Source organism: Xyrauchen texanus, chromosome 18, assembly GCF_025860055.1.
Source record: "Xyrauchen texanus isolate HMW12.3.18 chromosome 18, RBS_HiC_50CHRs, whole genome shotgun sequence".
In the NCBI taxonomy this organism is placed as follows: domain Eukaryota; kingdom Metazoa; phylum Chordata; class Actinopteri; order Cypriniformes; family Catostomidae; genus Xyrauchen; species Xyrauchen texanus.
The window spans coordinates 27,830,699-27,844,598 of NC_068293.1; the positions used below are offsets into that span (position 1 = coordinate 27,830,699).

General features: G+C 36.7%; 1 protein-coding gene across 1 annotated transcript; it reads left to right on the top strand.

Moving 5' to 3' along the window:
- The first annotated feature begins 1,590 nt into the window (after positions 1-1,590).
- On the top strand, positions 1,591-13,359 carry col8a1a (collagen, type VIII, alpha 1a). The gene is made up of 3 exons (XM_052148655.1): positions 1,591-1,691; positions 9,975-10,194; positions 10,277-13,359. Exons 2-3 carry the CDS (start codon positions 9,978-9,980, stop codon positions 12,190-12,192), a joined length of 2,133 nt encoding a protein of 710 aa, XP_052004615.1. The 5' UTR covers positions 1,591-1,691; positions 9,975-9,977; the 3' UTR covers positions 12,193-13,359.
- Positions 13,360-13,900: the final 541 nt, after the last annotated feature.

Consider the following 13,900-nt stretch of genomic DNA (forward strand, 5'->3'; position numbering starts at 1 on the left):
TAGTATTAGTATATGTTGAGATTAACATTAACTACGATTAATAAATGCTGTAAAAGTATGTCCATTGTTCATGTTAACTAATCTTGTTAACTAATGTTTACAAATGGAACTTTATTGTAAAGTGTTAGTGGAATATTTCTGGCACAAATCAATTAAGTTAAACTCAAGCACAGCATTTGTGGCATAATGTTGATACTGTAACCACAACAAATCATTTTGACCCCTCCCTCTTTTTCTATGTAAAAAAGCAAAAATCGAGGTTACAGTAAGGCACCTAAAATGAAAGTGAATTGGGCCAATTTTTGGATGGTTTAAAGGCAGAAATGTGAAGCTTATAATTTTACCAAAGCATTCATTCTTCTGTTAAAACTTGAGTATTATTTGAGCTGTAAAGTTGTTTAAATCATTGTTTTTATGGTTGTTGTAGGGTTTAATGGTTTGCCGTGTTAAGTCGTCGTTACAACAAAGTTGCAAAATTGCTAAAAATGTACACAGAAAAGGTTAGTTAGAGATTTTATTACACTAAAAACATGTTAACATGTATGCATGTTAATGCATTTTGTCTTGTGGCTATTCTTTTGTGAGTATTTTTTACGTTTCCGGATTAGCCCGAATCACTTCCACTGTAAGTGCTCACTGTAACCACGATTCTTGTGGGACAAGTTTAAACTGATTTACATTATGCTACAAATGCTGTTGATTGAGCTTAACTTGTAATGAACCCAAAATATTTCTATAAAGTTATTGTTACTAAGGGTTTTCTTAACTTAATGAGTTTCTTGCTGCTGGATCCACATAAAGAATGAGCTCTGTTCACTTAAGACTGCATGCATTAAGCCCAATATCAATATTAATGATGAAACTCAATAATATAAAAACATTTTTCCTATATAACCCATTTAAAGCACCATTCATACACAAAATCATATGCCAATGACTATGACATATGCTGAAAAGATGAGGGGATATCAGTAGGTCTGTCAGTAGGTATGAAAGGAAGACTTTTTGTTTATATAGATAATGTAAGTGAATACAAACACAGGATTATGTAATGGTTAATATTTAGCAATTTATTGAATGAACAATCAAATCCCCAACAATTGAACCTGAAAGTATAATATATGTAAAAGCCACAGAAATATTCATCTGTTAATCTTAACTTGAGCATTATTTTAGTGGACTACTTCAGTCGGTACACCAAACTCAATATTTCACTCATGCTCCCATCCTTAGAGGAAATGTTTTTTGAAACTTTGAGTCTGAAATTTTATAACTATCCAATTATATCCAAAACAGCGCAGCCCTACTTCAAATGAGAATGTGACTAACAATGAACAGGAAAGCTTATAGACATCTTGTACCACAGTAAGGGTGTAGCTGCTCTGACTAGACATTGATTTAGGAAAATCAAACAAATCTCTGTGTCTACCCTGAAATCACTGCACCTTTACACAGACACATGTTCATCTATACTATAGCAATCTCTCCCTCTATCTTGCTCTATTCCTCCCTCCCCTGCTCTCTGGCTCCACCCTGCTGTGGATAAAAGGAGGCCATCTCCAGGCTGTTTCTTGTTTAAATCCAGTTTGCATCGGTCAGTTGGTCAAGGTGTGTGTGTGTGTAAGGATCTTTCTGTGTGTGATCTTGAGAATCCCTGAGATTATTCCCTCCCACAACCACTCAAAGGAAAGGTAAGCAGAATACATTCAAATAAATTCTCCATTTAATTAGTCTATCAGTGCACCGCATGTATGTCCGTGATGTACTTGAGTTTGCAGAACTATTATACAAGTCATGATAATGTCAAGCAATAGGAAATTATGAAATTGTTGTGCTCTCACCTGAAGCGAATAATAGAGTCATTCTATATCAGTGTTTGAGGGAGTTAGTCTGCATTTCAAATAAAAATGTTACTTTATTAGAAGCTACTAAAACCTACTGCATTGATTGTAACAGGCGTGTGAAGATGTGAATTTGCATTGCATTTCAAAATGCAAAACAAATAAAGCTTATGAATTTACAGTAGAAAATATGATGTGAATGCAGACAAAGCAGTTGTCTTTTAGCTTGATTTATGCTTTCTTGGTACATGTACCACAGGGACTAGGAATTTTGCCTGGTTAAACCTATAAAACAGAAAAAGAATAGACTAATATATAACTAATTGTTATGAATCTTATGATTTTTTTAGTTAACAAAGATGTGTGGAATATGTGAAAATTAAAAAAACTATTTTACACTCATAGACGTTTGAATGTGCTACTCTGTGAGTCTGGTTTTCACCCAGTATTGTTTTTTTTTTTTGTTTTTTTTGAGTAACTATTCATTCTGATAATAATAAGAAATTATAATATGAGTTAATAGGAAAACATCTTTGGTTTATGTCGATGAAGGGTTACTTGAGCATTACTGTCAAAAAAGACCTGGAAGCACTTTTTTATACAGTGTGAGAGTGTTTGAAGTAATTCGTTCTGTAGTAGAAGCTGTTATGTGTAACAGCATTGTGCTGTTGGGGAAATTAAGATGACATAAAGATATTTTTTATCTTTATACTTTATATATATTATATTCATATTTTATGTCATGTCAGCAGTGGCATCATGTTAAAGTAGTTTTAACAGTGTTGATAGGCAGTGTCCAGTAGAATTTGTTAGTGCCCCCTCATGGTGGCAGCCACATAGGGTCTTTGCAAGTCTGTGTGATTATGATAGTGTGTATCTCTCAGCTGTGAGAGGAAGACACAGCAAGCATCCATTAGAGGCACATGGGAATGTGAAGGGCACTCTGTCATTGTCTTAAAAGTCATATTCAGAAATAAACCTTATCTGTGACTTTTGTTGCTGAATGCAACATCATAAACATTATACAGTTCAGTGGACCCTTATACAGACTGTGATTGTGCATTTCTTATTTAGCAGTGTAAATTTAGCAAACTCTTTTATATTAGCTTTTTTTATTTGTATTATTTGGGGCAAATGTATAACATTATACATTGTATTATATTATCATCATGGAATTAGTTTTAAAAATGAGTTACCACATCTGTGATGAGGTTTCTAATGCAGCTGGTGCGGTATCGACTGTAAATTTAGCATTTTTCTTCTCTTCTGATTGCTGTAATACACCGCTCTCAATTTTTTTCTTCTTTTGGAAAGTTGTGGAAATATAATAGTGGAGATTTTGTTTTGCTGTTGGAGCAAACGGGAAAACAATGATTATATTTGCTGTGGTATCCCATTGACCACTATACAAGTTTACCCTGCTATTGTTTACTTCTGCATTTCAATCCAAACCTGGATATTTGAAAAGAGTTCATTGGTGAGACTTTTGAATACTTGAGTCAGGACAATTAATCAGCCAATTCATACAGTGGGGTTCAAAAGTCTGACTCCAGGTGTGAAAAAGTTTCATTACAAATTATTATATATCAGCATAACAATTTTCAGTGAAAAGTTAAACATTACTTAAACAGTAACATGAATTTAAGAATTTCTTAGTATTTGGTATTTCACAATTTTGATTTAAACTTTAACCTAAGTACCCATTCCTTTAAATACTCTGTAGAGCTCATTTTGATGTTTATACTCCTCTAAGACCATACAGCTCATGCCAAGTTGTACATTTTAGGGTATCTAAAGGGGGATATCCTGGGCTGTTCAGAGATACCAAACGTTTTTGGGTTTGGCACACGTTGGTCTTTAAAAATGTCTGACATCACAATTTTCTTGAACATAATAACCTTAAGAAACAGTTAGTTTTCAAAGCAGGAAATGATTTTGAAAGAATATATTATGGAACGCTAAAAGGACCTCATTCCTTAGAAAAGTGAAACACAGAAAGTGCTATGTGGCTGGGTTTCCATAATAACTTATACAAAAATAATCCAAGTCACTTCTTCTGGTGTAAAAATGATTTTTTTTTATTTTAATTGGCTTGTCAAATTGACATTAAATAGTTTTAGTAGCTGCACTCTGGAGCATTCTGGCTATGGAGCCATTTTCAGAGTGTTACAGGATATGATTTTATTTTAACAAGAAAGAAACTGATTTCTTCTGTCCATTGTAAGCGACATCAGGACATGTGTTTTCTCTTACTGGGTGACACTGCAGGTGAATAGGGCAAAAAAAAAAAGAAAACGTATTTCTTGATATGAGACACTAAATTTCTTTTGAAATCAGATTTCTGTTCCAGACACTCATTATAATTAAATACAGATTAAATGCAGGTACTGCTTATTTAAATGAAAGCTAAAGTGAATAACAAAATCATACAAAATATAAACCTTTATTATACACTTTCTTTTTATTTTTTATTTTTATCAAAGCAGTGTTGCAGAGTATGTTTTAAAAACGTTTGAATTTTCCCTCTACAGAGGACATCAAATGAAATATGAAATTTGAAAAAATACATATTTTTTAAAAACAACATTTATTGTCATATGCTCCTTGTGCACCAGACACTGTGTATTGATGTAACAAAATATGAAACTGGGTCTAAAGAGGTTAAAGGGATAGTGCACACAAACATAAAAATCATCTCATTATTTACTCACCCTCATGCCATTCCAGATGTGTATGACTTTCTTTCTTCTGCAGAACACAAACAAAGATTTTGAGAAGAATATCTCATCTCTGTAGGTCCATACAATGAAAGTGAATGGTGATCAGACTTTTGTAGCTCCAAAAATCACATAAAGAAAACATAGAAACACATCTGTTTCTCTCACACACCTACTATATTGCTTCTGAAGATATGGTTTAAACACTGAAGACAAATGGATTACTTTTATGTTTCCTTTATGCTATTTTTAGCTACAGAGGTCTGATCAGTCACTTTCATTGTATGGACTTACAGAGTTGAGATATGTTTCTAAAAAAAATGTTTTGTGTTCTCAAAAAAAAATATTGGACAACCACCAGTTGAAAGTGGGGCCTTTGATTGGTCGTTAGATTTATATAGTATTTGGCACCCTTGATTTTTTTTCTCCCACAGACATTCTTCCACTTTCTTAATCTCTCTCCCACTCTCCTCAGACATGCACACTGAGGCTAGCAGGCCCTTGTTGTGTTTCTCACTCTTATTAACACACTGCTGTTAAAATGCTTCTAAGTGACCCAACAGATGCACAGAGAGAATGAGGACCCTGTGATTCCTCAAAATAGTCTCTCTGGTTCAGAGCTGGGCAGGGAGCTATGAATACCAGTGCACACAATGATCAGCTTCAATATCATACAATAGATAAAAAGACACATTGGCTCCTTACATCACAAAGTAACATTCTCTTGGTTTAATGGCATATGTATTCTTTGAGATTCCTCTAATTTGTCTGGTATAGCATAAGCACACAAGATTTTACAAGTGGCCCAGTATTCAATTTCTCCCAAGATACCGTATGACTAAACCAGTTAATTCAATAATGACATATTTCTAAACTAAACTAACAACTGTGACACATTTTGTTTCTTTTCATTAAAAGAAATTCTGCCTCACTATAATCCACAGTATATACAAGACAGTTTCTATTAGAGCAACATAAAAATGAAGGCCAATAATAGTTCATCTGATAACCTGCTACTGTACACTTATCTGTCTTGATTAAAGCTATAAAGGGTTTTCTGAAAAGACTTTCACAACTCTCAGTAAAAACATCAAGTTATTCACTCTAATGACATTAATGTCAGATGGTGATAAAATTACTACCATGAACATTATAACTCTACATTATAAGGCCAATTACAAGCCAGACTGCAATTACACAAACAACTTTAAATGTGGCCAGTTGATCAAATAAGATTTCTCTAGTTCTTTACAGCTTTATGGTATCATACTGAAATAAATTGGCATACTGGTTTGCTCCAAGGATAACACAACTATCTCCTTTTCTTCCCTTAGTAAGCCAGAATAAAACTTTTTTCATTGATGATTTAAGTGTTTCTATGTGGACCCCCTTGCTCTGTAAAGATGGGAGAGAAGGGGCATGAGAGACACAATAGAATGAAAGACAGAAGGGAAGAATGAGAAAATAGGTGGACAAGAGTTGGAAGGGATTTTTGTAAACCTTGGCCAGCTGTGTCTCAATGGGACAATGTGCGGCTGTGCGTGTTTAACTTGACTTATTTGCTGAGTTGTTCGTTTTATAAAGTGCATTCGGTTAGCAATGTTTAGGATTCCAGCAGAACTATCACAAAGAGCACAAGACTATAGTTTTTACTAGGGTCAGATGTCACATTTAAGTGTAGGATAAATTTAGTCACTTGAGAAAGTCATATCATCTAATCATGTTTCAATCAAATGTTTGAAGAAGGCATGAAAAAATGCACAATAATGGAACATGAAGTTAATAATGAAATTGATTAGGGACTCGTTGACAAATGCTATTACACATAGAGTGCAGTGATTTTAGTTTTTGGTGCTTTTTGTAATTTATAAAATTGTATTTGGTTTAGAAGTGTTCATTTGAATATAACTTATATGAGTTCCGCCACATTGTCTTTCTCTTTGTGTTTTACATTATAAATTAGTAGTATGCTATAATGAACAGTGATAGAGTGTATGCTTTTCAGTATTATGATACCTGGCTGATCAAAATGCTAATGTTAGTGCTAATGGTAATGTGTATTTTCCTGTCTTTTAAGCATGTTAACATAACAAATCATCTTTGTAAAATTGTTTTTGTTTCCTGAATTGATTACTATGTTGTTATGTGTCAGTCTGTGTGAGCTGAATTGTTTAGGTAGTATTAGTCAAGGCTCAGATATTAAAGTTCCCATCTTAGTAATAGTTGACACAGAATTCTACAGCAACTAATTCCACAAAATGTTCCAATCCCGGTCACATCTCTAAGGAATGAAAAGTGGGATTCATGGAGTGAGAGTCTCAAATATCGGACCCACTTTATATTAGGTGGCTTTAACTATTATGTACTTAACCATTTGATACAATGTACTTATTAAATACACATTGCTGCATTGTAATTACATTTAAAGTACTTGGACTTAACTACTAGATTTGTAGTTACACTGCTAACTTTACCCCTAACCCTAACCTATCCCTTACCCCAAAACCTAACTCTAACCCCTGATCCTAACCCTAACCCTACCCTCACTCCTAAACCTACCCGTATCTCAACCTCAGTAGCAGCAAATTTTGCAGAACAACATGTAGTTACACAGTAAATACTTAGTCTTGTATGTATTTAATGTAAGTACATAGTAGTTAAGGCCACCTAATATAAAGTGTGACCCAGATATATAACAAAATTCTTTGTAAGTGTGTGAATGGATAAATACTATGTCTGGCTTGAGTGTTTTGACCTTTTAAAAAAAAAAGTCTTTACTAAGTGTGAGTGAGTGTAAAGGACTGGCATAGCATGAGAGAAAGAGAGAAAAGAGGCCAGCTGATAAGGTAAAAAGTCTGTGTTGTATATGGCATGAAAATTCCTGAACTCATTACAACATCCCTGCAGATCTGACCTAGAAATACTTACTCATAAATTCCCATGTTAAGTTACACGCACAAACATAGGTCTGACAATGCGTGATTTGAAAGTTGTATGTGATGTGAATGATTAGCTCTCAACCATGTTACATAATGTTGTCATATCTTCTGATATCACATATTAAATGTTATTGTGAATGTTAAAGTTGTTTAAAGACCTGCACATGTTATTATCAACAGACAGACAGACAGACAGACAGACAGATAGATAGATTGACATTTGAGAGCACATTCCGATTGGTCTTAAGCCAGAAACTATAAATCTACATCTCAAAGTGCGGAAACGTAGAGGGCCTATGGCATATCTGTGTGAAAATCACCATCAGTCTGAGAAGAGGACAAATGTCAATGTTGTCACATCCCATAATCTTCATCGTCAAATGCAATCATCATTATTTCATTCACATCAAAGTTGGTATTGTTCTTCATTAAAAATTAAAGCATCAAAATACTGTGTTCTGAAAAGATTCAAATTTAGAAAGAGATGTTTGGATTTGGAATTTTTACATTTTTAAAAATATAAAATGCAATCAAACAAATGCACACATATTTGAACACACACTGCTGTCTGGGATTCCAGCATATCCCTGCCGTGTCAAAGGTCAATATTTGGAAAGTTCTTCCAGTCACTGAGAATAGCCAACGTTCTTATAAGTGAGACATTCCCTAAATACAAAGTCCCTTTAAGAAAAGGTAGCCATCTTGGCAATGCCCTTGGAAAATGTCAAACCTGTTGGCAAAACATGAGTTTCAACAACATTTCGAAATAGCAAAAAAATGGTGGAATGAATTTGGTTTCTTTAGTTGAAATTAGGCTGTATAACGGAAAAGTTTGCCCTCCATTTCTACAGCTGCCATATTGAACATTGCGATTTTTTCCATTCATTTTTCCATAAGCAGCCAGTTTACAAATCCTTGCAGTCTCTACTAAAGATCTCTGTCCAGTCCACCAGATGTGCATATACATATTTCATGCAAACAACACATATACACAGTTGCCAACAATTTTAAATAAAGAATCATGACTCGGCGAACTGTTGTGGTTACTTAAATTAAATTACAAACTGCTCAAAGTTATGTGACAATGTGGCATTTGGACAATGATTTGTACATTTACCAACTTTATGCCTCTTTGTGATAATTTTTCCATCAAATATGTTCTAAGCACCTTTTAAGATTATTAAAAGGTATTTTCATTTTTTACTGTTGAGTGATTCTGCGACATAAACACACATTATTTTAGCATGTTTTAAAGCACTGAATGACAAGCCCCACAGTATTGGAAAACAGAATTAATAAAATATACAACAGACAGGGCTTCATGCCCCACATGTACTGTAAATAGTGTGATTGACAAAATGGACAACTCTGGTTAAACAAAACTACTGTAAGTGTTTTTCCTAGATTTAATGCCCTCTGCTTCCTGCCCTTTGACTTTTCATATTTTAAAGTAAATAGCATGATTCTCTAAATCTTATCCACAGTTTTATATATAGGGTAAATATTTTTTGTCATTAGAACTTAGAAATTATGAAAAAGATACTCCAGTTGGCTACAATTTAGCTGAAACGCTTTCATATATTGCATAATGGGTGACTGACAGCACTAGGAGATTTTGGAGGGAGACCTTATTCACAGTAGCACCATCTTTACTTTTTAATGGCAATGACATCAAAGCTGAGAGGGATAGACTTACAATTTCTTCAATGGCACACACAGTATGAAGCTGTAAAACACTCCTTGATCACATCTGATTTTCCACAACTCATGTTGTCTGTAGTTTTTTGTCTACTAAATGTTCTTAGAAAAAAAATTGGTCAGTGTTTTGTCTGAGGAACAATCCAAAACCCCTTTAAACTGCAGTACAGTCCATTGAAGAGACTGTACATCTATCCCTCTCAGCCTCATTGTCATTCCTATTAAAAATCAAATATGGTGCTGCCGTGAATAAGATCAATTGTCATAATCCCTGATGATCTCAACTATTTCTGATTCTACCCAGCAACACATCCTTATTGCCCTACAATTTTAGTTGTGCTTGTAGACTTTCTGTGATTTGATGTTTCACATAGCTTTTTATGATGCTAAATTTAAACCAAACACTTTCTAATAAACAAATGCAACAAATGAAAATAAAAGAAATAAACTAATGACAAAGATGACACCCTATGTTCAAATTTTTACATCAGTGCACTCAGGCTCAATTGAGCATTTTGGTAGTGTTTTGGTAGTGTAAAGTTACATGTAGACATATTTAATGTTATTAATATTTGCCTTTCTATTTATTATTTGATTGTTTTATTTCATATCAGACAGTGGGGTGTGCTGTAGTGAACAAAATTATTTTAGATTATTAATCAGTTGGATGATTAATCTGTTGACTGGTTGATTTGTTTTACTGGTTAATTACTTAATTGAATAATTAACTGATTTTATGACCAATGTTTTTTTTTTTAAATGTGATTGATTTTCCACAGGCCATGGCCATGGCTGCTTTCCTGATAGCTTTGGTGCAAATATATTTGTTGCCATCAGCTTTAGGAGGTGCATATTATGGGCATAAGCCACATCCCCAGCATCACCAACCTATACCACAGATACCTCACCTGGGCCTGGGTAAGGAAATGCCACACATGCCATATCCTCACTACAGAAAAGACATACCTATGCACCTAAACAAAGGCAAGGACATCAAAGGTATGAACACTTCTTGATCTCAGCATATATGGCTTCTGTTTCTTTGTCTGCCTGTTCCTGACCCCATTTTTCTTTTACAAAGGTGAGACCATTCCCAGAGGAGAACAGGGTGCTACAGGAGAGATTGGACCTCAAGGGCCCCCTGGCCCACAAGGGTCTCCTGGGCTTCAAGGTACTGGTATGCAAGGCCCTCCTGGAAAGCCAGGGCCTCCTGGTCCTCCAGGATTTCCTGGATTTGGTAAACCAGGAATGCCAGGTATGCCAGGAAAGCCAGGAGGCATTGGACAGCCTGGACAGCAAGGTGAACAGGGACCCGGCGGTGGAGAGGGGCAACCAGGCTTGACTGGACCACCAGGCCCCCCTGGACCCCCAGGCCTGCCAGGAATAGGAAATCCTGGTGGGCAAGGATTACCAGGACAGCCAGGGGGTAAAGGAGAGCCAGGACATAAAGGTTTACCTGGTCTCCCAGGGTTACCTGGTCCTAAAGGAGACAGGGGAATAGGACAACCAGGCCCACCAGGGCCTAAAGGGCCAGTTGGGCCACCAGGAATCCAAGGGCAGGCAGGATTACCGGGAGTAGGCAAGCCTGGTCTTCCTGGTGTGTTGGGTCCACCTGGTTTGCCAGGGAAAGCAGGATATCCTGGGGAGCCAGGCCCACAGGGTTCACCTGGTGAACAGGGGCAACAAGGGCCACAAGGGCCCCCTGGTATTGGAAATCCAGGACAAAATGGATCACCAGGCCAGACAGGTGTACCTGGTCACAAAGGATTATCAGGACCACCTGGGTTACCTGGAAAACCTGGATTACCTGGAATTGGTAAGCCTGGATACCCTGGCCAAAAGGGTGACAAAGGGTTTGGAGGACCACCCGGTGTTCCAGGAACAAAAGGAGACAAAGGGTATGGTGGTCAACCAGGCATGATTGGTCCACCAGGTCCAACTGGTCCCATAGGCCCTCCAGGACAAATCGGGCAACCAGGTGATATTGGAAACCCTGGACTAAAAGGAAAGGAAGGTGCAGAAGGAGCCAAGGGAGATCAGGGACCTATGGGGAAACCAGGTCCTCCAGGATTTCCTGGTCAACCAGGGCTCCAAGGTGAGGATGGAGAACCTGGGTCAAGAGGGCAACCTGGACCCATTGGTCCCAAAGGAGAAGGAGGACAAAAAGGTCTGCCTGGTCCTCCTGGTCAAACTGGCCTGCTTGGTCTGAAAGGAGAACCTGGTCAGCCTGGCCTTGAAGGACCTCAAGGTCCCAAAGGCATTCCAGGACTTGCAGGGCCAGGAGGACCAAATGGACCTTCAGGACCTACTGGGCCAAAAGGAGAAATTGGTCCACCAGGTCAAGCTGGTCCACCTGGTCAAGGCAACCCTGGTGTCCCTGGTCCTCTTGGTCCTCCAGGTTCACCTGGCCCAAATGGCCCCCCAGGTCAGCCAGGAAAACCAGGACTCCCAGGGCCTCCTGGACCCCCAGGTCCACCCCTTTCCCCTGATCTGATGGGAGTCCTTCCTGAGATGGGCCCAGCCCTAGATGGTATGAAAACTAGTGGGTACAAGAAAGGGAAGTATGCAGGTGGAGGTGATGTAATGGGTACCAATGGTTTGGAGATGCCTGCTTTTACTGCTCAACTGACCACACCATTCCCTCCAGTTGGCACACCAATAGTGTTTGACAAACTGCTGTATAACGGGCGTCAAAATTACAACCCTCAGACAGGTGTATTCACCTGTGAGCTCCCAGGTATCTACTACTTTGCCTATCATGTGCACTGCAAGGGTGCCAATGTCTGGGTGGGGCTCCACAGGAATGGAGAGCCAGTCATGTATACCTATGATGAGTATAAGAAGGGAATCCTGGATCAAGCATCTGGGAGTGCTGTAATTCCATTACAACCAGGAGACACAGTATACTTACAGTTACCTTCTGACCAGGCTGCTGGATTGTATGCAGGACAGTATGTCCACTCCTCCTTCTCTGGCTTTTTACTATACCCAATGTAACCATCAAAAATAAATGAGAAAGATATTAAAAGAGAAGGTGTCAAGGAAGCACTGGCATTAAAATTTTGACTTTTATAAAATGTCAGTATTTTTCAGTACATTCTCACAGGAAAAAAAGGAGATGACCCATAGATGCAGCTTCTTTAAATGCAACCCAACTACATTCCTGTACAGGCTGTATGAGTATATGCAATGGTAAATAGCAGAGTACTGTATCTATAAAGATACGTTTACATGAAAAAGACTTGTAACACAATTACTCAATGCAGCATGCAGAGATTATTTTAAATGATTGTATTTGAAGTGTATTAATGTATTTGTTTAATTGATGGTATCCAACATGAGTATACATGCTTTAAAATGTTAAGAACACTTTATTGTATGTCATTGTGACATTTACAAGATACTAATACCAACTATTACAGACATGAGAAAAACAGTTTTCAAAAATATCACACATAGAAGTAATTTTTTCCCCCTCATCATGCATTTTTAAATGTTAGAGGTTTTGCACACTTGTAATATTTTAACTCAAGCGCTGCATGAACAGCAACAAGGTTGTGATAAGAGAAAGAGTTGTTTGTGTGTGTGTGTGTGTGTGTGTGTGTGTGTGTGTGTGTGTGTGTGTGTGTGTGTGTGTGTGTGTGTGTGTGTGTGTGTGTGTGTGTGTGTTTGAATGTGTGTGTATGTTTGCTCATTCTGTAATAATCTATGTTTTTGAAGTGTTTTACAGTAGATATTCTTTCTCTCCTGCCCCCCAAAATGTAACAGTTTTAAAATATAAACACTAATTTGTATGAGCACCACTTCTGTTTCAATAATGAATAATCATCAAAATGATTATAAATTAAAAAACAAAACAAAAATAAAATAAATTAATTAATATTTATGCTTACCTTATACATCTCACTCACACCCTAACCCTAACCACCCCTCATCTCCATCCCATGCAGCAAGCTGAATTCAGTGTCTAGCTTTTCACCTGTCAATATTTCATAGGTGTTGTTTGAATACTGATTGTCTTACAGGTAAATCTCTGTTTCACATATGTTGGTCACTTTTCTAAACATATGTAATCCAACAAAAAAATATGTTTGAGGGTTTTACCCTCTTTTCCCCCCTTATTTTGTGTCTTTTTCTGTGATTTTTTTTAAAAATAAAGTTGGTTTACATCCATACTCAAATGTCAATCAAATTCTTGCATTACAACAGTATAATAAGTACATGAAATAACAGCATATTCTTCCAAAAAAAAAAATCACTTAATTCTATCAAAACACAGTAACTATGACAACACTGAATTTCTTTTAAAATTATTATTGTTCATCCATCTCTGTGTCCTCATATTTAAAATGCTCTAAAACTGAGAATAGTTTAGCCAACAAATTATTGGTCTGGTAGAATGTTCCAAAACACTTATATCACATCTACTGTTACAACACAACAGAACATCTTAAGCCCCAGTCACACTAGGCTTTGAGCCAGTGAAATTGGGTTTGTTTGAGATGCCAAACTCCTCACATTGAAAGCACTTGTGTGTGGGAGTGGCTGGTCAGAGAAGAGCCTGAAATCCAATGTGGATATCTATTTTTATGTTATTTACTTATGAATGAAAAGTAAATACATAATACATAGATAGATATTTTATTTTACAATTCATTTATTTTTGCTAACAATAAACAGAAAATCCAATTAACAAATTTGCACA